This window comes from Podarcis bocagei (assembly GCF_964188305.1).
Source record: "Podarcis bocagei genome assembly, chromosome: 6".
Taxonomy (NCBI): Eukaryota; Metazoa; Chordata; class Lepidosauria; order Squamata; family Lacertidae; genus Podarcis; species Podarcis bocagei.
Window position 1 is genome coordinate 34,010,736 of NC_138130.1, and position 27,679 is coordinate 34,038,414.

Below are 27,679 nucleotides of genomic sequence, written 5' to 3' on the forward strand. Positions count from 1 at the left end.
GAATCACTGCCAAGGTGGAACTCAAATGCATTTGCGATCAAAATAGATTCAGAGCAAAATCTTAATAGACATGGAAAATCCCCATCGGTTCAAGGTAGCATTTGTAGGCCAGAGTCAGAGGAGGCATGGCTGGCTGGCTTCACATTGGAGAGCAGCAGCCAAGCCACCTAAGCACAGAGGACCAAGCATGCATTAAAGGGATGGCAAGTCAATGAAGATTGATAATAGTGGGGGGAGGGAGGAGAAGAAGGGAACAAGGTGATTTGATGCCGTGCCAGATTAATCATGGCACAAATGGACCATCTCCCACAGTGATGCTGGCTGAAGGGAAATGTTCCAGACGATCACTCTCGGTTAAAAACAGAACAGTGATTAGCAAACATTTTTTAAAAAATAAATGTTCAGCCAACACGTTTCTCTGTATGTAACCATTTCGAGAGCGGTAGCGATGTTGGTCAGTTGCAGCTAAAGCAATGAAGTGATTTGTTGACACCACTAACAAACTTTATTACAGAAGTCCCTGGATGCTTATGCCATAATAACATGTCTTAGAGCATCCATATAAGAACATAAAAAGAGCCTGCTGGATCAGGTCAACGGCCTACCGGACCCAGGATCCTGTTCTCACAGTGGCCAATCAGATGCCTGTGGGAAGCCCACAAGCCATGTTAGTCTTTAAGGTGTCATAAGACTCTTTGACGGTTCCACCTCTCTGAATTATTCTCACCATTCCTTTATGTAAAGGTAAAGGTAAAGGGACCCCTGACCATTAGGTCCAGTTGTGGCCAACTCTGGGGCTGCGGCGCTGATCTCGCTTTACTGGCCGTGGGAGCCGGCGTACAGCTTCCAGGTCATGTGGCCAGCATGACTAAGCCGCTTCTGGCGAAACCAGAGCAGCGCACGGAAACGCCATTTACCTTCCTGCTGGAGCAGTACCTCTTTATCTACTTGCACTTTGACGTGTTTTCGAACTGCAAGGTTAGCAGGAGCAGGGACCGAGCAACGGGAGCTCACCCCATCGTGGGGGATCAAACCGCCAACCTTCTGATCGGCAAGTCCTAGGCTCTGTGGTTTAACCCACAGCGCCATCCGAGTCCCTTATTCCTTTATGTAGCACAGGGATATTGGCTTCCTCAATTCAACTACCCAACCACACTAATTCACAAAACAGAAGACGAGGGAGAAACAATAACATTAAAAGTATGTATGGGGAGGATTACCGGTAGTTATGAGTGAAAGAAACTGTTGGTTTAGCATAGAGGAATGCTGGGATGCCAACATGAATATTGGGGGTGGGGCAGGTAAGCCCCACATCACATAATCAATCACAAAAGCATGGCACATGAACACCATTTGAATGGCAAAGCCCATTAGTGGGGGTTGGACCTCAAATATTTCATGAGAGGGTGAAGGGACCTTGACCCCTAGGAGTTGGCTCCGATGGAGGGATGCGTCAGATCCTCAAACTTTATGGGGAACACAAGGTAGGGTGGAAGACAGCAAAACTCAGTATAGAACACTGTATCGAGAGGAAGCCTGTCCCCTGTGGGCCTAACTTTGCAAAACACTTTTGTTCAAAATGAAGACATTCAGTATGCTTATGAACTTGCCCTCTCACATGTCAAAACTGGATTTGGGTCCTGCACCAGCTCCACCACAGCCTGCTCAGGTTCCTATCAGACTGGCAGGTTGCCATTGCTAATTAGTGAGTGAAGGGGCAAGGAGGAAGAGGGATAAACTTTACAGTGCCATGTTGACCACACATCCAAGTCACTGGATCCAGCAGCCAAGGGGGGGGGAAGCCAGTATTCCAAACAAATCATTAGAAGGCACTACACAGATTCAACACATGTGTTTCATGGCTTGGCTGTCCCAGTTCCCCATTACTGTTCAGCCTCCGGGATGTGCACAAGCTCTCTTCTTTTTCCCCATCATCCACCACGACTTAGCAATGGCAGCCCTGCTACCAGTAGTCAACCCATATGCAGAGACTGTATCCATGTAGATCCTGTGCCTGATGTGAGAATAGCCTATTCAGGAGCATCATTCATAGGATTCTGGTTAGCTTAACATCTGTCCCAAGAAAACTAGTAGAAAGCATTGTTCAAGATAAAATAACCAGTGTTATATAAAGCACAGACAAAAACTGCATGCTGTTCCCATTTGCTTTGTTGCTCTCACCCACACTTACAAACAACCTCACAAAATTTACACTTCTGGAATTTCACTTCAGTTTTCACCCACTTTACTTTCCCACAGAGATGCAGGAGGCATCTAAAGGAGATATAACAGAAAAACAGACCTTTGCAGTCTTCATTATCACTTGGATAGCAAACTTGGGAAACAGATTTGCAAATGAATTAATTTGCTGGTTTAGAAGCGGTCCCACGAGGCAGCGACAGGGCCTCACAAGAAATAAATCACTGTCAGGATTTAATTTAGCAAGCAACGAGTCAGCCATTTCGTATCAACCATCTTGAAATCAGCCTACTGTCAGTGATTCGTTACTAAGCTGCTGCACCGTTTTGTTTTAAAAACAACAACAAAAGTAATTGGTAAAGGATACTGTAGACGTCCATAGGTGACACAGCCAGCATCTGCCAAGGTGCTCCATTTTCAGGGTGAATGCTAAATAAAATCTGAGGGCACATTAAAAGGTTATGTGGGAAACTGCCGAACTGTTAAACAAACTGCCTCTAAAAATGTTAAGACCTGCAAAATGGAGTTGTTGCTTTTAATATAAGCTCCTAAAGTCAGGGTCCTGTTGCTTAGCCTTACATCCCAAACTTACAAGATTGTATCCAATACTCAGAGAAGACCTATTGAAATAAATAGATAGAACTAACTGGGGCCTGTTAATTTCACTGGGTCTATTCTGAATAGAAGTACAACCCATACATACCAAATTGGCATATGAATGAAGAAAGATTCCACACATTATTTACTTTTATCATCATCATTAGTTAACTTTCTATATAACATCAAGAACACCTTTGAGCCTCTTGCATACACACTCTTGAGTTCACACATGAGTCTTACGAACAAGGGATTAAAAGCAGAGGAGAGTCATTTTTATATATTCTAGCCAATAAAGTTTTTATGTTCAAATGACAGAATCCGGAAAAGCAAAGTGGATTTCAGTGTCGTGCATGAAAACACTCCTAGGTTCCTCACCCAGATCTCATTTTCTCCCTTCCTTTGTAATCCCTTAGTAACATTAAAGTACAGGAAGTTAGAAAAGACATTTTGATATTATCCATATAAAGTTCCTAATGCTATGTTTAAAGGAAAAGGAGAGGGAACTATATATTGCATTTTATATACAGATTTATTTGTTTTTGTATTTGTAATTCTCATCTGAACTGACTTGCAACTAATCTCTTGTGTCACTTGAAAATTTATCTTAACTTACACATCTAATAAAGTATCAGTTGAATCTAGCAGTTCAGTCTTTTGAAATGCATTTTAAATTAATCAGTTGTACTGTCCTGTACCAGGGATTCAGCTATACAGCTGCAGATAAAACGTTTTAAGTGTGTTGTAAAGCTCAATATACAAATGTGACACTAGATGGCGAAGTGAGCTACGGCAAATTCAATGTATTTTTAAAAACTTTTTTAAAAAAACAATTTTCGCAACAGGTTTTTTTATATGTGTGTGTATATTCAACCCAAGTCACCATAGGTTTACCCTTGCTGGATGTTTCAGCCTAATTTAGCTTGTCATCCCTATCCCCTAGTCCAAACCAGATGTTTGGAAAGATATAAATTAGGGGGAAAGAGCTAAAAGGATGTTTCAGACCAGGGTTAACCAACACAGTGCCCTCCAGATGATGTTGGACTACAATTCCTATGATCCCTCATTGTTGGTCATCTTGGCTGGGGGGGAGGGGAATTGGAGTTCAACAACATCTGGAGGGCATCACATTTGGTACCTCCATTTTAGCTTGTCTGCCTTTAGGGGAATTGAGACATCCAATTCTTCTGTGTGGTTAATCTTAACTTGCATCGGTTCAGAGAGATCTGAAAGCCAAGGGGAAAGGGCACTGCATTGGTAAAGGAACACTTATCCAGCATCAGCTGGGAGTGTGAAGAACAGATGGGCATGCTCCTAGGTTTCATATGACATGGTATATCCTATTTAAAATCATGGTCCTACTTCCAATGTTCAGGATGAGTGCAGATGCCTTTGAATAGCCAAAACAGCCCCAACCATGCACAAAAGAGAACATTTACAGGCTTGGGGAAACCCCAAGTTTTGCAGATGTGGGGGGGGGGGAGAACCCTAAGGAGAAACCCAAGCACAGACCAATGAGAACTGAGCATGCCCAGTCTCCATGGAATGATGGAATGTTGACTGACTAGGGCAGGGAAGAATGGAAGAGTGGGTGGAAAGGGGGAATTGAATGGAATATCACAGAGATGGGCACTGCTGGCTGACTATAGCAAGAGCACACTGCAATGTTTTTGCTGTATGTCCCATTGTATTATCAGATTCAACTTTGGTAAGTACTACCAATTTACTCTGAAACTTTGAAAACCCAGTACTTACAGAGCATACAACTACAAAGATGAAAAGCCCAGAAACTTTTAGGAATCTTAAACAGCATCTGAAAAAAGAAGAGAAGAAACAATAGAGAAGAGTTTCACAGACACAGAATACGAGATGTGGGTATTATTCTATTAATCACAAACTTGTAAGGCCAGCAGACAGAGTTTAGGCCATACAAAGGATTCTTTGGGGAAAGCAATGTGTTTTAAATGTGCAGCCATATATTAAAATTACATGCAGCAGTTCTTTTGGTTATAGAGTTGCTTGCCTTCACTTTATGTCAAGGTTCCCTCTCATATATTTAAGCATCTGCTTTTATTATAATTGTATGGGGTTTGTTTCCACATTTAAAGTATTCATTTTACAAATTTCATTATGTGAACTACAACTGCATGCAGTATATTAAATACAAGGCTGACTTAATCTTTTCAAAATAAGATTAAAATTATGGTTACTAAAAGAGGCACCCAAAATGACAATAAAAGCTAGGAACCATTACATTAATCCTTTAAAAGTCCAGAAGCACTTGTCCTTAAACAACTAAGTCATCTTGGCAAATTGACACAATGCCATGCAGAGCTCACACTGGGAGAGGGGAATGCAATTTTATTAATAAACTGTAGCACTTAGAGCATTTTTCCCCCAACAACAACCACCACCCTTTGGTGCTTAGACTTCGGTGCTTTTAACAGCTTAGCAAACTAGCCATGGTCAGACCTTGACTTGAACACAGTTGCTGTCCCCATGACCTTCACAGCAATTCTAATCTGACATAGCATTGCAACCCTGTGACAAAAGCTAGGGAAATTTTAAAAGCCAATGGAGCATCTGCAATTTAAGTAAGATGCGGCAAAAAGGGGTTGCGCATCCACATTTTTTTTATTTCCAAGTTAAGTGCAAGTTGGGAACTTGCATGGGTCTCCACAACAGGACGTCCAACTGCAGAAAGTGTCGCTTCTTCAGGCCTCCACAGGGAAATGTGGAGGCAAGCAGGCAGGGTTCTCGTCTGTTATAAATAAACTTGGCCAGCTTTATTCAAAGTATTCCACTGCAGAATGAAGTCAATATACCGTTTTCCATATTTCTAGCACCAACTTGCGTCCTGCTTTGGAATACGCTAGTCAGCTTTTCTATTGAAACTGCATATATGCCCCTGCAAAAAAAACCAAATAATAAGCTGAAAGAACAGTACAGTGGTACTTCGGGTTAAGAACTTAATTTGTTCTGGGGGTCCGTTCTTAACTTGAAACTGTTCTTAACCTGAGGTACCACTTTAGCTAATGGGGCCTCCCACTGCCGCCACACGATTTCTGTTCTCATCCTGAAGCAAAGTTCTTAACCTGAGGTACTATTTCTGGATTAGCAGAGTCTGTAACCTGAAGCGTCTGTAACCCGAGGTACCACTGTAATCTGTAAGTAAGAACTGTGTTCTCGAGCAAGAAGTCTGAATAATGTTTTCTGCTGAGCAGCATATTTGTATATGAATTTAAGAATGTAGTGGGGGAAGCCCTCAACTTCTAAATTGACTTTGTTTGCCTTTGGTAGCATTACCATGTAGCCAGCTCTGATCATCTGTGCAGTATTGTGATACCATCACATTCATCATGTGATCCCTGATTGGCTGGGATTGCTTTAGGAAGGATTGGAAAAAACCCTAACCTAAAAGTCTTGCCTAAAGAAAGAAAAGGGAAGGAGAAGAAGAAGAGTTTGGATTTGATATCCCGCTTTATCACTGCCTGAAGGAGTCTCAAAGCGGCTAACATTCTCCTTTCCCTTCCTCCCCCACAACAAACACTCTGTGAGGTGAGTGGGGCTGAGAGACTTCAAAGAAGTGTGACCAGCCCACGGTCACCCAGCAGCTGCATGTGGAGGAGCGGAGACGCGAACCCAGTTCACCAGATTACGAGACTACCACTCTTAACCACTACACCACACTGGCTTCACACTGGCACACCACCACAGAAGCCAAGATGATTGGAGGGGGGGGGCGCTAAGGTGTCAATGGTTTCCTCAATTTTTGTCTGAACTGACTCTAAATTTTATAACCTTGAAATTATATGATATAGATAAGCCAGAATCTCATTTTTTAAAAAATAAAATGTATTGGATCATCATGCATAACACACCATGTAAAGTTCCATTTATCACATACATGCCAGTATTTTCTAAAGAATTAGTTTAGAAACAAGGTTCAAAACACAATGCTTCACTTTATGTCAGGAATGAGTTTCTTATGCTTACCACGGCCTTGAAGATACAAAATTATTGTCGTTATGCGATCATGCTAGCAAGCGGTATTATTGACAATACTTAAGCTCCTTAAAAGTCTTCCCTTACTCTTCCAGGGATAGACATAAAACAAGTGAATTGAAGATAAATAAATATCTATGTTGACTAGGCAGGTTGTTTAAGCAGCAAAGAATGTTCCAAGGTTCATTATAACAAAATGGAATGATGCATTAAGCATGAGCAGAGAGACTTCTGGGATCATAATAGCAAATCTACTTTTCTCTAATATCCATGGCAGCACTTTTAAGAGGTTTGGGGCTGACATTTCTTTCCTCTCCTAAAAGTACTACTTTAGACCTCAAAATCTGAGCCAGCAAGATATTAAACTTGCAGGAGAGATATGAACAGATGTCTAAGTCACCCTTATCCTTGCACACCAACCAATACATGTTTCCCCATCTTTTCTTTTCCCATTTGTACGGGTGTAGTTCTCCTGAGCCTGCTATAACAGGTAGGAATCGTTCCCTTGCCCTTCCCATTGAACTGTTCTCTGCAGAAAAGCACATGGCTGCTCATCTGAGGTGTTTGGACTCAGGCATTCACTCTGCTTGCTCTGCCCCTTCAAGGCCTCTGATCTCTAGCTAATATTCTTGTTCTTTAGGCCTTCAGCATGCATGGCTCAGAGCACTCAATCGAGCTTTGCAGATTTAGGCCATCTCAGCAACTGGCAGCCCGAGTATGTTTATTCAATAATACGGGATCGAAAATATTTTGGGGAGCAATTTGTCAGGAGCACCTTTCTGCTGCAGCATAAAGGAAACAATGCCGGTGTAGCTGCCAACTGCTCTATGTAACTAGGGCAATTGCATCTCACTGTGCTTACACAGCAATGATACAGAACAAGGAAATAGCCTGCTGCTTCCAATGCATTCATATATCCATAATGAAAATAGAAAAGCGAAGCTTAAGAAGGAAAGGTACCAACACACACAAATATTGGGCACAATACATATCATTAGCAGATACTAAGGGTTTTAATCTTCCTTCTTGATAACTGGGCTAGTGTGTGTCAGCAATTAACTAAATTAAATATTAGCTGCTGCATTTATTATATCTGAATGGAGTATGGACTGTATTCCGGTTAGTTCATCAGATGTGGTAGAGTGGCTCTGTGGGTTAAACCACAGAACCTAGGACTTGCCGATCAGAAGGTCGGCAGTTCGAACCCCATGACGGGGTGAGCTCCCATTGCTCGGTCCCTGCTCCTGCCAACCTAGCAGTTTGAAAGCACATCAAAGTAGATAAATAGGTACCGCTCTGAAGGGAAGGTAAACAGCGTTTCCGTGCACTACTCTGGTTCGCCAGAAGTGGCTTAGTCATCCTGGCCACATGACCCGGAAGCTGTACACCGGCTCCCTCGGCCAATAAAGCGAGATGAGCGCCGCAACTCCAGAGTCGGTCACGGCTGGACCTAGTGGTCAGGGGTCCCTTTACCCTTACCTTTACCACTCTTACTGCTCAGATTAAAAATGAGGGGGTGTATTGTTTGGAACCATCCCACTATATCAAGGATGTGAAGTCTGTGGCTTTCTGAAGTGCAGGTGGGTTCTCATGCGGCAAGACATGGGGGTTCTCACGTGGGTTCTCACGCGGCAAGATAACAGGAAGAACCTTTATTGAACTACATAACTGGGAAACAGGGGCAAAGCAACTGCTTATATACATTCCTGAAAGCCTGGGTCACTCCCACTCCCAACGTGATTGGCTGTGAATCACGACTCAAGAGTTCAAGGGCCAACGGCAGAGGCCCAAATCCTGAAATGTTCTGTGATTAGATATCATGTATCGAATCAGGACACAGGAGCTCAGAATCTTTAGTCCAAACTCAAGCTCAGGCAAACACAGACCACTGAATGCACTTTCCAAATGCTGTTGGACTCCATGGATTGTATGTATCCAATAGGGAGTGAGCAGCATTCCACCTCCCCTTGTCTCCATGCACAACCACCACTACCCAAATCTGCTCCAAAGGGCCCCCCAACCACCTGGAGCAGATTTTTAGTGGGGGCAGCAGGGAAGAGGAGAGCAGGACAAAGTTCTGTTGAGAGAACAGGAGCCTGTTATGCAAGCAGAAAGCCAGCATTGGACACAACCCCATCTCTCACCAGACTCAGCCATCATGGCCAATGGTCAAGGATGATGGAAGCTCCAATTACATCTGGAAGACCACAGCCCCCCCCCCCGCCCCCATCTCTGAACTAGATGCTCGAAAACTTCCTACTTCAAATGGCTGTTCACTTTGTCTGACACATGTATCTCCTCCCTTCACGTTATAGATGCTTTTGTGCAAGAAAGCTAAGAAGCTGAGTTTTAAACAGAAGCATAAAGTGACAGATCACAAGATGAAATATAGACAGCACTACTTCCAAACATGAAAATCTGCAGGGAACCAGGTTTTCTAGTCACATAAACTATCATGGCTTAGAAGTGATTGCCTGCTTAGCCTCTACTGTTGCATGGACCTATAAATCTGAGCAGATTTTATCATCAGTTTCATTGGTGCAATATCCTTGAAATCAATGGCAAGATGTGACACAAAAATATGGAGTGTTATTTTACTCATTTGTTGAAACGGGGGGGGGAGAGAATCCATTTCTTGGCAATTTCCCTTAGCCCTCAATACTGGCAAAACAAAACAAAAGGTTTGGCTCATACCTCATCTTGGTTAAATTGAATTTGACATGGAAGTTGTCCAACATTTCACATTTCTCTGAGGAGGAAGCAGATCTGGACAAGCTGGGCATTTCACTTCCCAGATGGGACCTTTGCTCAAACTCAGCAGAGCTGTTTTCCCAAGAGTCATCATCTGTGGTGAAATCTGTGTTATGAACAGCCATGCATCTTAACCTGAAAAAAGCCATTGACAAATATCAACACACATCATAGGCTCTACTGTTCCAAGATTCCAAGCCATTGGTAGGATGCAAATCCTGAGACATCAAGGAACAGCAAAAAGCTGGTCTCCTACCCACCCATTTTCTTCTGGGGAAACTTTCAGCAGAGGCGTCCTCTCCGTAAAGCAATTATCTTTGGATCTTGTGCTGAAGAATTTGGGCAAAGAGAAGTGATACCTAAAAAAAAACACAAGTAGTTAATTTCAATTGTAATCACCTCCACATAGCTGTACAAATGGTTTGGTTTTTTTAACCATTGCTTGTGGTTAGTGAACAGAGAACTTAACCATGAGTCCTGGTTTAGATGACACATAAGAATAGGGAAAACATTTGGTTCACAGTGAAAGCTAAACCTATAATTTTACTGTCTGAAACAATGCATGAAACCGAAACACAGGCATCATTCAAAATGCACAGTTCTCTTAATCTTGCAGTGCAAGTTCTCCAGGCAAGCAATGTGTACAAAAATGTATACAGTAGAATAATGTGTGCCTAGAAATGAATACACATGGGGAAATTGCTTTTCACCAAAATGCTGATAAATTTTCCAGAGAACCATTTTTAAAAAAATAATAATGGCAAACTGATGTGAAAATGTAGAGGGCTGAACTTATGTTTGGAAAAAATGAGGAACTAGAATTCTCAGATTTTGCCACACCTAAAAGCATACGAACCCAAATCTTAGCCCAACTCATTGCAGAGCAGCAGCCAAAAGGACTGGGGAAAAGTAGTGAGCCCGTACATTTCTGCAGTCCCAGTAAGCCATAGCTTGGTTTACTAAATTGTGCAAACCAGGCCGTTGACCAATTAGATGCTAGACGAACTTAATGAATTCACCTAAGGTGTGTGTTACAGCAGGCAAGCAAAATCATCTCCATTGTTCACTTTGGAACTTCTCCGGATGTTAAGTCACTTAAAGAGCACATCCCCAGACGATTATTGTCCTCAGATACAAGGAGGATGACTCGGATGAAATCAGAGGTCAGTGTCATAAGAGCTTCCCAGCAGATCAAGGTTCAAAATATTTGGACGCAGAAACACATTAACTATGCAGAGCCCAGCTCATTATTGGACCTAACTGAATTCTTATTATACGTGAAACTAATCTTTCTTGCAGGCATTCAGATGCTACAAAAAGCCACCCACTGAGATATTCTCATAAAATTACCAGACATAGTTTTAAATATCTGCTTGTTCATTTCTGTTGAAATGAGGGAGCTATTGGTGGAGACACAACACTAGAGTTGTCCAGTCACACACTGGAGAACAAGGGCGTAGCTTTTAATTTCCCAGTACAGTGAAAAGACAAGGCAGTAGCAGCTTATTCTGTCCCCAGACTTCTCCCTTACCTGCTGTGTTGCACACCTGGAATCCTGTTCACTGACAGGAGAAGAGACAATGCACAAAAGAATCACAAAAGGGAGCAGCATTTGCCTTTGTATCCTACTGCATCAGGGAATTTCAAGGAATGCGTGCTAGGGGTGTGAATTGATCAGAAAATACAGCATAGGTGCCAACTCCCCTGGGGCCAAAGCACCCACAAATTTTGGTGCCAGGGCCATGCACGCTGCATGGCACCCACAGCCCCAGGCACTCACTGTTGTGGGGCCAGGTTGGCACTCCTGTACGAACCCAAATTTGGCACTTTGCAAAGCAGCTTGCCTAGGTCAAAGGTGCTACAAAGGCTATCTGATTTGACTCACCCACCTCTTCATTTCCCCTCCACACATTCACTACTGGGAAATTTTAGCATTTAGGGTTACAGCTTTTCCCGCTTTAGATAGAAGTATGCAGAGGGGAGGGATAGTGGCTGAAAAGAAGTGGCGAAAGAAAGAGATGGAGGAGAAGGGAGGAAAGAGGGATAATTGAAGGGTAAGTGTGAGATGGAGGGAACAAGGAATTACCGTATTTTTCGCTCCATAGGACGCACCTGACCAAAAGACGCACCAAGTTTTTAGAGCAGGAAAACAAGGGGGGGGGGAATCTGACTCAAATGTTGTACTAAACTATTTAAAACAGCAAAGTGGGTGGCTCCTGTCCACTTTGCTGCTTTAAAGCGAGCCACGGTATATAATGAAGAGAAAGGAAAAAGGACAGACATTCCATTACAATGTAGCTGTTTTCATTATCACTGGGAAGTCAGTATTGGCAGCGGTCACATAAAATAAAATTTGAGCATTTTACTGTTATTAATCAAGAATGTTAATAATCAGGGAGAGAAACCAGGGCTGTGCAAATGAGAAGTGCTTGGAGTATGGAGGAACAGCAAATATATCAAATGATGGCGCTCCAGTTCCTAAATCTGTGAAGTTTTCTCAAAACAGGCATGGTTGTTTTAAAAGGAAAATTCAAAATGGAGTGACTGAGCAAAGAACAGAGTAGGAAAAGAGGGCCGATAAATAGCTTCCATTCAATAACAAGAGAACACAATGTTTTTGTTTGGTATAGGTGGACTGTACTTGTAAGAATTTGTATAATGAATTATAGATTTGGAGTGGAATATCAGTGCCTCCTTTCAGCAATAAAGATTAGCTGCTAGGAACATGGTCCACACACAAACACACAGGATGTCTGGTTATAGTTGTGCAGTTTAAACTGTTACCGAGCGAGATGCTTGCTCGGTTTTAGCTGAGCTCACTATTACTGGTTTGTGGAGATGCTTTGCATGTACCCGGTATTTATAATGGCAGTTTGTTATCAGCCGTGACTCCCGCTAATTGATTTACGAACCTCGATTAGCGATTTATGGCCGCCCGGCACACTTCCGCTCCCAGCTCTTCTTCACGGCTCAGCAGAGTTTCGCACAGCGGTGTAAACTGTCACGTGGCTTGATTCAGCTTCCAGACAAACACACAGAGAGTCCAGTTTGTCTATTTACAGCTTTTATTCCGATATTTCTCAGGAATTTCCAGGACTATTTGCAGCCATGCCAAAACTGCATCTGTTCCCCACAGAACACAAAGTGGGACTGGCAAACTTTGCCCAAGCTCCTCCCGAGCTTCCAAAATTGACGTCAGAATGGTGTGGCATCATGGGAAGAACTTAACCTGTTAAGTTCCAACTCCAACATTTATGACTATTTCTGCAAAACTGCTACTTGAAGAAATCCCCAAACTTAATATTTTTAAACTTCAAATGGAGCTCAGAATCCAGTTAGGCAATCAAGCCTTTGCAGTTGAGTTAGGAGGCACTGAGAGACAGCAATTTGCTGCTCCCCACCCCCACTGAGCATCCCAGGAGCGCGGGGCAAAGGCGCACAGCCTTCCCATTGCTTGCAAATCTTGTCAGGGGAAAGCAGAGGCTGTAGGCAGAGCAGCGTGACTCCTCCCTCACCCCAAAGAGCACCCCAGGAGCGCACAGCCTTCCCACTGCTTGCAAACCTTGTCGGGGCTTCAGGGAAAAGTGGAGGCTGCTGGCAGAGCAGCGTGGCTCCTCCTCAAAGAGCACCCCAGGAGCGTGGGGCAACAGCGATTTGGCTCCATAGACCACACATTCGCTCCATAAGACACACAGACATTTTCCCTTACTTTTTAGGAGGGAAAAAGTGCGTCTTATGGAGCGAAAAATACGGTAAATGGAGCTAAGGGAAGCTGAGGAAGAGAAAAGAGAGGATACAGGAAAGGTAACGAGGGGGACGGCAGTAGGAGGATGCTGTGCCCCCTGGCAACCCTAGAAATAGACCCCCTCCTACTTGGTCCACTGCTGCTGCAGGACCTGCAGAAGTAACACTAATAATGATCATTATTAGCATTAATATAGAGTTAATGAATACAAGCAAAAGATAAATGTCTACCTAGGGATAAACTGCCCCCTTACTTTTTTGGTACACCCCCACACTTTTACTGAAGGTGGGCTTTATTTATACATTTTTAGAATGACAAAAAATGGAGATAATATCTCACCCGGTGCTTCCTATCCGTTGCTTTAAACTAAGCTGAAAACCCATTTCATTCAGCTGGTAAAGGTAAAGGACCCCTGGACAGTTAAGTCCAGTCAGAGGCGACTATGGGGTTGTGGTTTCAGGCTGAGGGACCTATTCAGCTGGACAAACATGCAAAACATATGAATTCAATTCTATATGCTTTACTGAATTTGTAATATATTTACCATAAAATATATTTTTAAATAATATATATATATATATTTAAAAAACACCAGAAAATGTGTTCAAAACTTGGTTTCAAAATATTGATCCATCTGAAGACAATTTTGATCATTGGCTTGCTGAAATTAAGTAATCACCATCAGCCCTTGGTCTTGGAGAGCAGTGAGGAAGAGACTTTCCAGACTCTGCAGGGTGGGATAATGCTTTTCTTGCTTCTCCGTGTTAACATTAGCTACATGAAGCAATCTATTATTCCCCTTGGAAGAGGGGGCAAGTAGATGACTTGGTTGTTTTGTTGCTCATCCAGTTGCGCCAGGTGTGTTTTCAAGCCCTCCTCCTCCAAATGAATCATTTGAAAAGACCTTAATGGAGCTTGCATTACAACTCCTAATATATGAAAACCATCTGATCATGAGCTGGTCATTTGCAGGCCTTATAAATTAATCCAGCATTCTTCACATGTCAGAACTCAGAAACTGCCTGAGCGTAAACAAAAACCCTAAACACAACCTCAGCACAGAGTCTGCTCCTCGGCTTTATAACATTACCTTTTAAAATGCTTATTCAACAAACTGGTTCAAGGATTCTGACAGAACATTAATCATATTCAGAGCCTTTGTTCCCTGGGAGATGGAGCCAGAGACCTTTCGCTACACTCAGAATCGCTAGGGCTGTTGTTTGGACTGAGGGGATGGGGTAAGATTCAAGTGCCTAGGAAACACAAGCCTTGATAAAGCTCACTGACAATGTGCACAGTGTTCTGTTGACTTGAAGGGCAGCTGGATGAAACTAGAAAGCAGAGAGGAAATTCAAGAGGACTAGAAATCTTCAAAACTTTCCCACTCCATTTTAGATGAATCCTGCAGGCAGCTTGAGAACCTTATCCTACATCGGGGGTCGTGTTAAAGCTACGCAGACCAAATGGGAGACCAGGAACTTTGTCTCTCAGTCTTGGGAGTAGGGAGGGTTCCCAGCCTCTGGCAGGACCCGAAACTTTGTGTGAAGACAACTATGTATTGTCTTATGCTTCGGCTTCTTTGGGAAGTTGCTGCTGTGATCATCTTTCCAGTTCTCTGGGCAGAGAGGAGGGAGGGGAGGTCTTATCTTCTGTAGGAACTCAAACCAGCAATCTCGGGAGCATGTTTCTGGGTTGCATGTGTGCATCCACAATGCTGTGGGGGGCAGTGAAATCAGGAATAACTTTCCGACAGTAAGAGCTGTTTGGCAGTGGAATGGACTCCTTTGAGAGGTTGTTGACTCTCCTTCAGTGGAGATTTTAAAGCAGAGGTTGGATGGCCATCAGTCTTGGGTGCTTTAGTTGAGATTCCTGCATAGCAGGGAGTTGTAGTAGATGACCCTGGAAGTCTCCTCCAACTCTATGATTCTATGAAATCACAGTCATGTCCCTGCACAGACCCTCTTGGAGCATGATGCTGGGGACCCCTCCATCGGAGGCTCAAGTTGTATATATGTGTAAATAAACCATTTATTATAAAGATACTACAGTCTCTGCTGTGCCAAAAGGAAACACAGACCCTGGGTGAACCACTTCTGGAGCTCTCAGGAATCATGTACCGCTCAGAGATTGGGAGTGGCAAATAACAATAGAATTTGGTGACCATTGCACCAGCGAGTGCATCTCCTCAGTGTAACTGATGTGTAGGGTTGTTCAGTAAATATTACACTGTTCGGATTACAAGTTCATCAGAGATAGGTGATTCTTTCCCTACAACTTTGTAGCAGATAAGGGGTGGGGGGGTGGGAGAACATATGACAAGAAACAACCGTTAATTATAATTGTAGCTGTCACATTTAAAAGTGAGAGTATTGCCTTGTGGCATAAAATCAATCCATACTTCCTCCAGGGCAAAACACAAGGCTAAACTAGAGTTCTTTATTGTGGCTGTAACACTTGCCACTTGGGCTAAACAGACAAAGGCAAAAATCAATTCCTAATGTGAGCACGGGAAATTGCCTCATATTGAGTCAGATCACTAGTTCCATCTAGTTGTCTACACTGACCGGCAGAAGTTTTTCAGTGCTTCTGACAGGAGACATTCCCCAGCCCCAGCTGAAGGATAGATTCTGGGACATTCTGCATACAAGGCTACAGACCTTCCCCTTAAAAAACTTAACAGGGACCCATTCCGAGCCCAGTTTTATACAAACAGATATATATCCATTATCCACATGACTTTTACATGACTATATAGAACCTCCAAAGGTCTTCTGGCTGTTCCCTCACTGCAAGAAGTGAAGCTACAGGGAACCAGGCAGTGGTTCCCAGCCTGTGAAACAGCCTCCCATCAGATGTCAAGGAGATAAATGCGATACGATAATCTTTATTGTCATTGTCCCATACAGAACAACGAAACTGAAAAATCTACGTAAGACATTCAAAAACCAACAAGCCTGCTATCCCAGCCATCCCAACCTGGTTATAAATAACTACACAACTTTTAGAAGACATCTGAAGGCAGCCCTGTATTGGGAAGTTTTTAATGTTTGATGTTTTATTATGTTTTTATAAGTGCTGGAAGCCACACAGAGTTGCTGGGGAAAGCCAGCCAGATGGAAGGGGTATAAATAATAATAATAATAATAATAATAATAATAATAATAATAATAATAATTATTATTATTATTATTATTATTATTATTATTATTATTATTATTATTATTATTGTTATTATTGTTATTATTGTTATTATTATTATTAGATAGGGGAAAGGTGCACAGCTAACCTGTACTGTTTCTGTACCAAAGCAAACAAGCCCATTTCATGTATGGTTTTTCTGCTTCTGTGTGACAGCAAAAATGGGGCTAACCAAGCACTTAGCTGCCCAATGTGGATGGCTTGGTGGGTCACACATGCACTTTCAAGCCAAGTTTACAGTTGAATATCAGCCGTTGCGCTGAGGTGCATAAGGAAACTCAACAACCTCTTAAAAGATGATTTAAAAGTTGAGCCCGAGATACGCTGTTGTTGCTGTTAATAATTTGGTGCCAAGCAAAAGTTATATGCTCCTCTCAGATGAGGCACAAGATGTTGATCTAAATCACAGGTCATTGCTTTAATGTCACCTCTGCAGTATCAGTGACACAAATCTAATTAATGTCTCTGGAAGTCATTGAAGAGTGAGCTAAAGAGGTCAGGTGGGAAGGAGACTAAGCAGCAAACTGGCTCAACACAATATTGGGAATTTATTTATAGAGTAAATGGAGAGTTGGCAAAGCAGGTGTTCAATATTACAAGATGTGCCAGCTCTAAAATATTCATAATTCACAGTCCTCTGTTCCCAATTTCACCTACCATTCACCAAAATAGCTGCCGGCATTTGTAGATGGGATATGTGCAGTGCCACCAGCTTTCCAACCATGCAGTTTCCATGTTTGTTCCCCCACCCTGCCATTTTGGCTGAATTGTTCGAAAACATCCCATGTACCATTCCTCACATCTGGAATGATGTGAAAGCAATGGAGCACTAAATGAAGAAATCAGATCCAAAGCAGCATTTTGATTAACTAGGCTAGGGTTTCCCAAACTTGGGTCTCCAGCTGGTTTTGGACTACAACTCCCATCATCCATAGCTAACAGGACCAGTGGTCAGGGATGATGGAAATTGTAGTCCAAAAACAGCTAGAGACCCAAGTTTGGGAAACACTGCTTTAGAGAGAGGCACAGTTCATCCAACAAACCCTCATGTTTTTTCCTTATTAGTTGTTGGTGGTTTATAAGTACCATTATAAATAAAATTAAATGATGCAATGGTAATGCCATTTTACAGAGAGCATTGTCTCAAACTGGGGCAACTGTAAACAAAATCAGAGTTAGGTCCGAGGGAGGCCAACAACACTGGCACTCAAATCCCGCCAAAGTCCCTAAACACAGCAGATGATCCTGGGTGAGTCACCAGCTTCTGCATTATAGCCAATAAGTAGTTAAGCAAGCCAGGATTATACGTAACACAGCACAGTCGTCAATTCTAAAATGAGAAGTTGCAAAGATCAAGCTGCACTGGAAGCCACAGCCTGCCCAGGAAGCCTTTGCAATTAGATGAATTGGAACTAGCTGTAATAATAATGCAAATGAAAAGAAATGCACTCTGCACATACTCATGTGCAGCTCTGGATCCAGAGTCTTTCCCATGACTTCACACAACTCAATTAGGTTTACATATATTTGGAAGGTGATGCTCCAAAACAAATGCAAGAATGACTGCCTAATGCAACCTATGTGTGATGCAGGGCAGGGGAGAGGTGTTGTCTATAGATTAAACATGTAAAATGTATAAAAATTGGCCATATTTCTTGTAATGTGAGATATTCTGATTTCTAACTAAATAGACTAGAGAAAATATTTCTGGCTCTATAATCCTCTTTAAAACTGTTATACAACTATGAACAGATTTGGAATAGCAACCTTCTGGATAGACATTGCTATTCAACCTGTGGTAAAAGAAACAGAAGCTCCTTAAAAGGTTTCTCTAAAGATTTGCCATTTAAAAAATTCTTTTCTTTTTTCCCTGTAAGTTTACCTAACATGTTTGGGGTATAGGTACTGCAGTTTCCAATGCACTTCATAATCCATTAAAGAAAAAAGAGTAATTAAAAAAGCAGAAACCAACCTGGGGCTAATAATAATAATAATAATAAATAATTGGGCTGCTATGTTGACTCCAGACAAGAGTCGTGAAAAGAGGGGAAAGGATTCTCGTTTTAATTTAATCCAACTTCTCTGGATGAAAGAGGACAAGCTTTCAAAATCACACTCCGATTTGGCCAGCCTTAGTAGCATCCATTCTGCATTTTCTCTTGAAAATAGAAGCGAATGTAGCTATCCTGTATCATGAGGGGAAATGCCCTAGCAATGTGTAAAACTCAGAGAGAGAATGAGGAGAGAGAGAGAGAGAGAGAGAGAGAGAGAGAGAGAGAGAGAGAGAGAGAGAGAGAGAGATCTCCTCTGGATCTTTGCTGATCCCAATCTGCATATTCCTTGCAGCGCTGATCATTTAAAAAACCCAACATAAATACAACTAATAATTCAAAGGGAAACTGCTTTTCAAACTCTCCTCCCCCCACCCCACCTTGGCTTTACTATTCCTTTTATCAGACATATTCATTAAAATCACGTTCATGGTTTTCACTCTAAGAGGTTTACATGATGAAACAGCTGTCAATAAAACCCTAAAGAGGATTGGTGCTCACATGTCGGTGGCATGAGTGAAGCGGGTGAAGTTGCTCCTATAAAGATTAATGTCTGGATCTATCTGAGGCTGCTGGTATTATTATTATTATTATTATTATTATTATTATTATTATTATTATTATTATTATTATTTCTTTAGAACCTTGGGAAATGCACATTACGTAAATCAACAATAGCGGCTGAAGTACTCATCCTAAGAATATAGAAAAGATGAATCAATTCAGGCTTGCAGATCCTTTGCTGGAGTTTTCTACTACATAGAACATTCTTTACAAGGGACAAGAGTAATGGCTCACCTCACATGCAAGCAAAAAACAAAAAACCCCATTGGGGAAATGTCTCTTTGGTGATGCTACTGGCATCTGTTGCTGTGAGGGTTTGATTAGCTGCTTGTGCGTGAAAACGTGCTCCCTCAGAGTTTGTGCGCCCCCACAAACCTCCGTGTGTGACGGAGCTCCTCAGACATGTCTGCTCTAGTCACTAGTAGAGTCCGACAGTGGCTGTCTGCGGAAGCGTTTCCAGCAAAGAAGTTCCTTAACGGAAACGCGTCTCCTGGACTCACGGCGTGACAGTTTCCTGCGAGGTATGGGTCTCCCTATGGGAGACTCCGATACCTCCCCACTGTTCTCGCTGGAAGCCTCCCTGAGCCCTCCCTCCTGCTCGCATTCCCTCAGAGACCCACTCCTCCCCCTGCTGGTCCCTGCTTCAGCAGTTGAGTCTCTTTCATCCTGCCTGAGTCCCTCCACCACCTGATGCTCTGATGGCAGTTCCCTGACATCCACCTCCCCTCCAGGGCCCCCCTCACCCCCTCCCAATTCCTCCCCCCTGGGAGGTGAAGGGCTAAAACCCCGAAACGAATCTTCCTCATCTTCTGACGTCTCGAACAATTCTCTCCATCGATCGTCGTCCTGGCCAGCTGAATCCTCCTCCTCTTCAGAATCTGGGAACCCCTCCAACTCCTCTTCCTCGTCGGTGGTGGCAAAGTATTCCCTTCGGAACCTCGCTACAGGCTGAGGTTTACGTGGGAACCTCTGATGAAAAGTCTCTATTAAAACCTCGTCATTGACATCCTCTGCCCTAACCCAGGTGTTTTCCGACTCCGGTTCCCCTTCCCACATTACCAAATACTCTACTTGATCTCCCTTCCACCTGGAATCGAGGATCTCCGCTACATGGTAGCTGTGTTCCTTCTCCTCCATTGCTGGTCCCCTAGTGACCCTCCCCTCACTGTCTCCTCTATACGGTGACAGCAACGACCTGTGAAAAACTGGGTGCAGCTTCATGTGGTTCGGTAACCGGAGCCTGAAAGCCACTGGATTGACCTGCTGTATGACTTCAAACGGACCCAGCCTTTTGGGTCTTAATTTCTTACAACCTCCTTTGAATGGCAACCCTTGGGTTGACAGCCACACCTGGTCCCCCACCCTGATGCTTTCACCTTCCCTTCTGTTTTTGTCTGCTTGCCTCTTATATTCCTCCTTAGCCCTGTTTAAGTTGAGTTGGAGCTGGCGATGGATCGCTTCCATTTCTTCCACGAACTGTTCTGCAGCTGGAACGCTCCAGTTCTCCCCCTCCCCCCCTGGGAAGGCTCTGGGATGGCACCCGTGATTAGCCAAAAAGGGGCTCATCCCCGTGGACACGTTCTCTGCATTGTTGTAGGCAAATTCTGCCAACGCCAGCTTCTCCACCCAATCATTCTCTCTGTCATTAACATAACACCTCAAATATTGTTGGAGAACCCCATTTGCTCTTTCCGCCTGCCCGTTGGTTTCAGGATGACGGGCCGTCGAGAAATTAACCTCTACATGCAGTAAGCTCATGAGCTTCCTCCAGAACCTGGAAGTAAATTGTTTCCCTCGGTCTGAAACCACCCTCAAGGGGGCGCCATGCAACCTAAACACATTCTCTACAAACAATTTGGCGGTTTCTTCTGCTGTAACCGCATGTGAGCAGGCTATGAAGTGGGCCATTTTAGTTAACAGGTCTACTACAACCATGATGGCTGTTTTCCCTCTAGACCTTGGCAGATCAGTCATGAAATCTATTGCCACTGCTTCCCACGGTCTCTCAGGTGTGGGCAGTGGTTCTAATAAACCAGCCGGCGCCTGCCTCTCCCCCTTGGCTCTTTGGCATTGTTCACACCCTCTCACATACTCCCGCACATCTTCCCTGACCTTGGGCCACCAAAATTCCCTGGTAACCAGCCACATGGTTTTGTGTTGCCCAAAGTGCCCTGCTGTGGGGCTATCGTGCAGCTGCTTGAGTACTTTCTCCCTCAATTCCCCTTCAGGTACATATAACGCTCCCTTATAATACAATGCCCCATTTCTCTCCTCAAAACCACCGGGTTTGTCTTCCTCCCCTCTGAGATCCCTGAGTTTCCCCTGGGCGTATGCATCCTGCACCGTACCCTCTACCAATTCCCTTTGCCCCACCAAAGTCGCCCCACACACCCAGCGGTCCTCTGGAATGATATGGGTTTCTTCGGGTGCTCCCTCCCCCTCCAAATATTCAGGTTTGCGTGAGAGAGCGTCCGCCCTAACATTCTCTGGGCCTGGCACATAACAAATCTCAAAGTTAAATTTGGAGAACTCTTGGGCCCATCTCAACTGCCTTTGGTTGAGCACTCGCGCCGTTCTCCAGTACTCTAGATTTTTATGGTCCGTGCACACTTGCACTTTATGTTGTGCACCAACTAGCAGATGCCTCCATCTCCGGAACGCCTCATGAATAGCAAGCAGTTCTCGGTCGTACACCGTGTAGTTCCTCTCGGATTTGTTCAGCTTCCGCGAGAAGAAGGCACACGGACGCCACTCCGACTCCTCCTTCCCCGGCTGCAGAAGAAGCACCGCCCCTATGGCTCTGTCAGATGCGTCTGTTTCAACCCTTAGCTTCTTTCGTAAATCCACATGCAGAAGTTGTTCTTCAGAGGCGAAGGCCCTTTTCAGTTCCTCAAACGCTCGCTCCGCCTCCGCCGTCCATACAAACTTCTTCTTACTGCTGAGACAGTCAGTGATGGGCGCCGTCAGATGGGCGAAGTTGCGGATGAACTTACGATAAAAGTTTCCAAACCCTAGGAACCTCTGCACATCCTTCTTGGTTTTGGGTGTTTTCCATTCCAGCACTGCCTGTACCTTGCCGGGATCCATGGCCAATCCCTTGTCTGACAGGCGGTACCCCAGGAATTCCACCTCCTTGGTATGGAACCGACACTTCTCCAGTTTGACCCACAGCCTGTTGGCTTGCAGTCTGCTCAACACTTCTCTGACGTCTCTCACATGTTGCTCCTCATTCTCAGAATACACCAACACATCATCTAGAAAGGCAACGCAATTCTTGTAGAGCAAAGGGCCCAGCACGTGGTTCATAAAAGATTGAAAACACGCGGAGCCTGCTTGTAATCCAAATGGCATAACGAGGTATTCAAACGCCCCCAAAGGGGTAAACATGGTGGTTTTCCATTCATCCCCTTTCCTTATGCGTATCAGGTTGTACGCCCCCCTTAGATCCAGCTTTGTGAAAATCTTTCCCTTCCTCACCATGGTCAAAATATCATCAATTCTGGGCATAGGGAACGCCACCGGTTCAGTCACTGCATTCAGCCGCCTAAAATCACATACAAGTCTCGGCTTGTCCGCATTTTTTTTGTCCACAAAGAACACTGGGCTCCCCCCTGCTGCTTTGGACTCTCTGATGAAGCCTCTCTTCAGGTTCTTGTCAATGAACCCTCGCAACTCCTGCATTTCCCTGTCTGACATGGCATACAACTTGCCCACGGGAAGCTGTGCTCCAGGGAGTAAATTGATCTGACAATCAAAGGGTCTATGAGGTGGTAGTTGGTCAGCTTCCTTCTCGCTGAACACGTCGCTGAGATCTGCATACTGTGGTGGTACCTTCACCTTCCCCATTACTTCAGTCCCTGCTAGGGTGGCTTGGGCCCCTACTGAACCCTTCTCCCCTTTGCAGTGTTCTAGGCAATGTGCTGAACCAAAGGACACCACTCTTTGATGCCAGCCAACCAGCGGATCATGTAGAGCTAGCCAGCTCATTCCCAAAATAATGGGAGCGCCTCCCAGGGTGGCCACATTAAACGCTATCAGTTCTGTGTGCCTTGCCACCCTCATTATCATTGGGACAGTCTGCAAGCGGACTCCTCCTCCCAACAACTCCCTGCCATCAATCGTGGTCACCTGCAGGGGGTTGCTTAAAGGGATGGTCTGTATCTGGTGTTCAGCAGCAAACTCCTTGCTCATAAAATTGCAGGAGCTGCCTGAGTCCAATAGCGCCTTTATTTTTAGGGGGTGCCCATTCTGCAGCTCTAGCGACACTTCAATCACTAGAGCAGGTCGAGGAGCTTCTGGCACGGGCACTTTCACTGCTCTTTGGCCTGGCTGCAGTGCCCCAATTGTGGCAACCAGGCGTTGGCTTTTACCTGCTCCGCTCCCCCTTCTTCTCCCCCCTCAACAGCTCCCACCATCCCTTGCCATTCCTTCCTCTGGGGGCAGACTCTGGCAAAGTGGCCTGGCTGTTGGCAGAGATAGCATTTCCGGGGGCCCTTTCCCTCCTTCTTAGCTCCCTCGCTGGTTTTTGAAAATGCGCGCGCGCGCGCTGTTCCGATTTCCATCGGCTCTGCCGGCGGGAAAGCTGGCTCAGGAATGTCTGGAATGCGGAACTCCTTCCAACGTTCCCCTCTCCCTTCCCGCCTCTCCAAGGCTCTTGCCTCCTGCCGCGCTCCTATGGTCAGCGCAGATTTGGTCAGCTGATCCATAGACTCCGCCCTGGGGCTCCGTGCCAGCTCGTCTTTCACCCCCGAAGAAAGACCTTCTTCAAATAGCATTTGAACGGGTGCCGCCGATAAATCCCAACTCAGTCTGTGAATCAGCATGGTAAACTCAGTCCAATATTCACGGACAGATCGACTCCCCTGCTTACAAGCCATTAGCTGTCTGCGCACCACCCCTTCCTCAATATCGCTGGAAAACATGATATCCATTGCACGAAAGAACTTCATTGTGTCCTTTAGTATGTCATTGTGCGTTGCCATTAGGGGTCGAACCCAGTCTCTAGCCCCTTTCTCAAGATGCCCAATTACAAAAGCAACTCGCGATTCCTCATCAGGGAACTCATCGAACTGCACATTAAGGGCATATTGCATCTCTGTCCTAAAAGCATGGTAGTCCTTGGGGTCCCCCCCAAATTTCTGCACCAATCCTGGTACCTTTCTGGGGAATTGAGTGGCTCTCCCCTTCTTGTCTGCATCCTGAGCCCTTCTCTCCTCCAGCCTCGCCGTCTGCAGGGCCAGTTGAACCTCCAACGCTCGGTATCTATCTTCCAAGCTTGGACCAGCTCCAGCCCCTGCTCCTCCGGTTCCGGTTGGTTCGCTCATGATGCCTTCTCTTGCACAGGCAGCGTACAAAGACTGTCGGACTGCTGTGAGGGTTTGATTAGCTGCTTGTGCGTGAAAACGTGCTCCCTCAGAGTTTGTGCGCCCCCACAAACCTCCGTGTGTGACGGAGCTCCTCAGACATGTCTGCTCTAGTCACTAGTAGAGTCCGACAGTGGCTGTCTGCGGAAGCGTTTCCAGCAAAGAAGTTCCTTAACGGAAACGCGTCTCCTGGACTCACGGCGTGACAGTTTCCTGCGAGGTATGGGTCTCCCTATGGGAGACTCCGATACCTCCCCACTGTTCTCGCTGGAAGCCTCCCTGAGCCCTCCCTCCTGCTCGCATTCCCTCAGAGACCCACTCCTCCCCCTGCTGGTCCCTGCTTCAGCAGTTGAGTCTCTTTCATCCTGCCTGAGTCCCTCCACCACCTGATGCTCTGATGGCAGTTCCCTGACAGTTGCATAAGAACTGCCATGCAAGACCATCTAGGCATGCAGTCAGTCTCCCAACATGAGCAGCCAGATATCTTTAGGGAGGCTTGGGGGGGGGCACACAGCCGCAGTGAAATGCTGGAGAATACAGCTTTGCATTTCTGTTGTCGTCACAGAGAGAGAAACATAAATAGTCAAATTTTCTTCACAGAAATGAATCAAGGTTAGCAAACCTATTTGTTAGATACGTATTTATTTGAGCGCAAAGAAGAAAAGTTGCACGCAGGAAACATATTAGGGTTGGCAAACCGATGAATTAAAGCAACTGGCATTTTATTCTCTCATATATCCTCCTGAATGCCTCTCAAATGCTCACAAAGCAAATAAATCGTCTCTGCAGAAGATTTTGCTCCATTTCTCCACTTGCCAGCCCAGGTGCTACTGCCCCCAAATTCCATTGTCCCAGAGTGGCTAGCATTGTCACTGGTCACCCTCCTCCTCCCTGGCCAGTGTGGTGATCCACTGATGTTTTTGTCACCTCGTCCCAAGAAGTCAATTAGGAAGGTGACTAGAAACAGTGGGCACTGCTACCACATCCCAAACAGCACACATAACTCAACAGCATGCATGGAAAGGGAGCGTGTCTCAGGAGTGGCACCTCTGCCTGAAGGGACACCCCCAAAGTCCCTAGGCCACACTTCAGCCCCTCCACAGCCTGTTGCTGACTGACTGCTGAGACCCAAAGTGGGCACAGGAAAGTCATGCCTCTTCCTCACCACCATTGCATGTTGGCCAACTTCTCATCCAACCCTTCTGCTGCCAAGTCTAAGGGGAGTAGGTCTAAAGGAAGCTGGTGAGGTCAGTAAGTGGGTGGGGGCTTTGATGAGGTCTAAGGGAAGCTGGAAAAGGTCTACGGGGAATGGAGGGGGTTGTTGAGCCGGTGTGAATAGCAGGGGGTGGCAAGGGAAGAAATCAGGGGCACAGCCCCTGGTATATGGCATGTTTGAGAGAGAGTTAGTTCTGAGCACTGCTAGGAGAATGTGTCTCTCCAGGCACTTGACTGTGACATCTCCTTAGCAATGTCACTTTCCCACTCCTTACATTGCAGGAAAATATGAAACAAAACATTCATTTATTGCTGAACCCAACAAAACACTTTTTGCTCTTGGTTTTGCCTCCCTTGAATGGCAAGGCAATGGCTCAAAATCTAGTTGTAATCCCCTTTTAAGTCCGTGTAAATCTTTTGTCAATACCACATCTTGTGGCAGTAAATTCTGTAAGTTCATTATGTGTTGTGGATCCTTCTTACTAACGCAAGAAGCTGCCGTATATCAAACCAAAATGTTTGTCCATCCAGTCCAGTATTGTCTATTCTGGCTTTCCAGGCTGTGTGCCAGAGAGAGGCCTTTTCAGTCTCTTGCACCCAATCCTTTAATCTGGAGCTGCCAGAGATCAAACATGGACAGAGGCAGTCAGTAGAGAGGGGCAGCGTTGGACACCAAAATGGTGTCAGAAGTTCAAGAGGCTGATAATGATGATAGCAGCACCATTCGGTTGCCTTGTCTAAAACTGAAAAAAGGCTCAAGGGACTTAATTTTTTCTCATAAGGAAGGTGAACATTTTGTGTTCCCCCTTTTTCACATCTTTCACCTCAGGCAACAAAATGTTTGAACTCTACAGTATCATCCTTTGTGAGATGGAAGGCACTCTACATGGTTTCAGATACAGGCACATCAATGTTTACTAACCCAAGTTTTCGATCCAAGTTCAAAATGCCAGCCTTCAGCAACCTGGTGTCTTTCAGCTGTTTTGAACTACAACTCCCAGCAGTCTGGTGGAAGTTCACAACTCCAAAATATCTGGAGGGTACCAGGTTTGTAAAGGCTGTAGTAAATAATAAAATAGGCAAGACTTACTAGGGAGTGGGGAAAGATGTGTGCAGTTTCCCACACACATACACAGATCCTCAGATTTTCAGATGTACTTGGCCAATTTATGAATTTCTGAGCTATCGCTCCAAGAGAATAGATGATCTCAAAGAAGATGGTTGCTAGATCAGACAGATACTAGTACTTCACATAGCAAGGCTTTCTCACTTTAAGACTGCATCCCACCATACATTTAAGGCACATTTCTAGCACATGGCTTCTCCCCCAGAGAATTCTGGGAATTCTAGTTTGTTAAGGGTGCTGGGATTTTTAGGACTGAGTGGGTGCATCCTTAGACAGTGGTGGAGAGCCAGTGTGGTGTAGTGGTTAAGAGCAGTAGACTCGTAATCTGGGGAACCGGGTTCAATTCCCTGCTCCTCCACATGCAGCTGCTGGGTGACCTTGGGCTAGTCACACTTCTCTAAAGTGTCTCAGCCCCACTCACCTCACAGAGTGTTTGTTGTGGGGGAGGAAGGGAAAGGAGAATGTTAGCCGCTTTGAGACTCCTTCGGGTAGTGATAAGGTGGGATATCAAATCCAAACTACTCTTCTTCTTCTTCTTCTTCTTCTTCTTCTTCTTCTTCTTCTTCTTCTTCTTCTTCTTCTTCTTCTTCTTCTGACTGTCACTGTCCATGCGGTTCCTGTCCCTTGGTAGAAGACCCAAGAGAAGCTAGGAGAGCAAAAATGTTTAGCATCCTCTCCAAGTCCTCAGGTGTTCAAACTGCCATCCTCCTCCTGAATTGCAGGGCTACACGAAGGAAAGAACCCCATCCCAGAAAAGCCTGTGAGACTAGCCAGTGGGACACCCTTGCCAGGGCTGCTGCTGCTCCTGGTGACAGAGGCAAGAGAGCTTGGAGGAAGCAGTGGCATTTACAAGCCTGCCTCCTTA

The 27,679-nt window shown here is 44.8% G+C and overlaps 1 protein-coding gene across 2 annotated transcripts in view; it reads right to left on the bottom strand.

Annotated features, from left to right (window-relative positions):
- Window positions 1–27,679, bottom strand: part of OCA2 (OCA2 melanosomal transmembrane protein) — a 159,666-nt gene that overhangs the window by 109,378 nt on the left and 22,609 nt on the right. For both annotated transcript variants that reach the window (XM_081197573.1, XM_081197572.1), the window contains exons 3-6: window positions 9,813–9,911; window positions 9,496–9,687; window positions 4,552–4,609; window positions 2,567–2,639 (exon numbers count right to left, since the gene is read on the bottom strand). In XM_081197573.1, coding sequence (XP_081053699.1) covers window positions 2,567–2,639; window positions 4,552–4,609; window positions 9,496–9,687; window positions 9,813–9,911 — 422 coding nt within the window. The remainder of the gene's footprint in view (window positions 1–2,566; window positions 2,640–4,551; window positions 4,610–9,495; window positions 9,688–9,812; window positions 9,912–27,679) is intronic.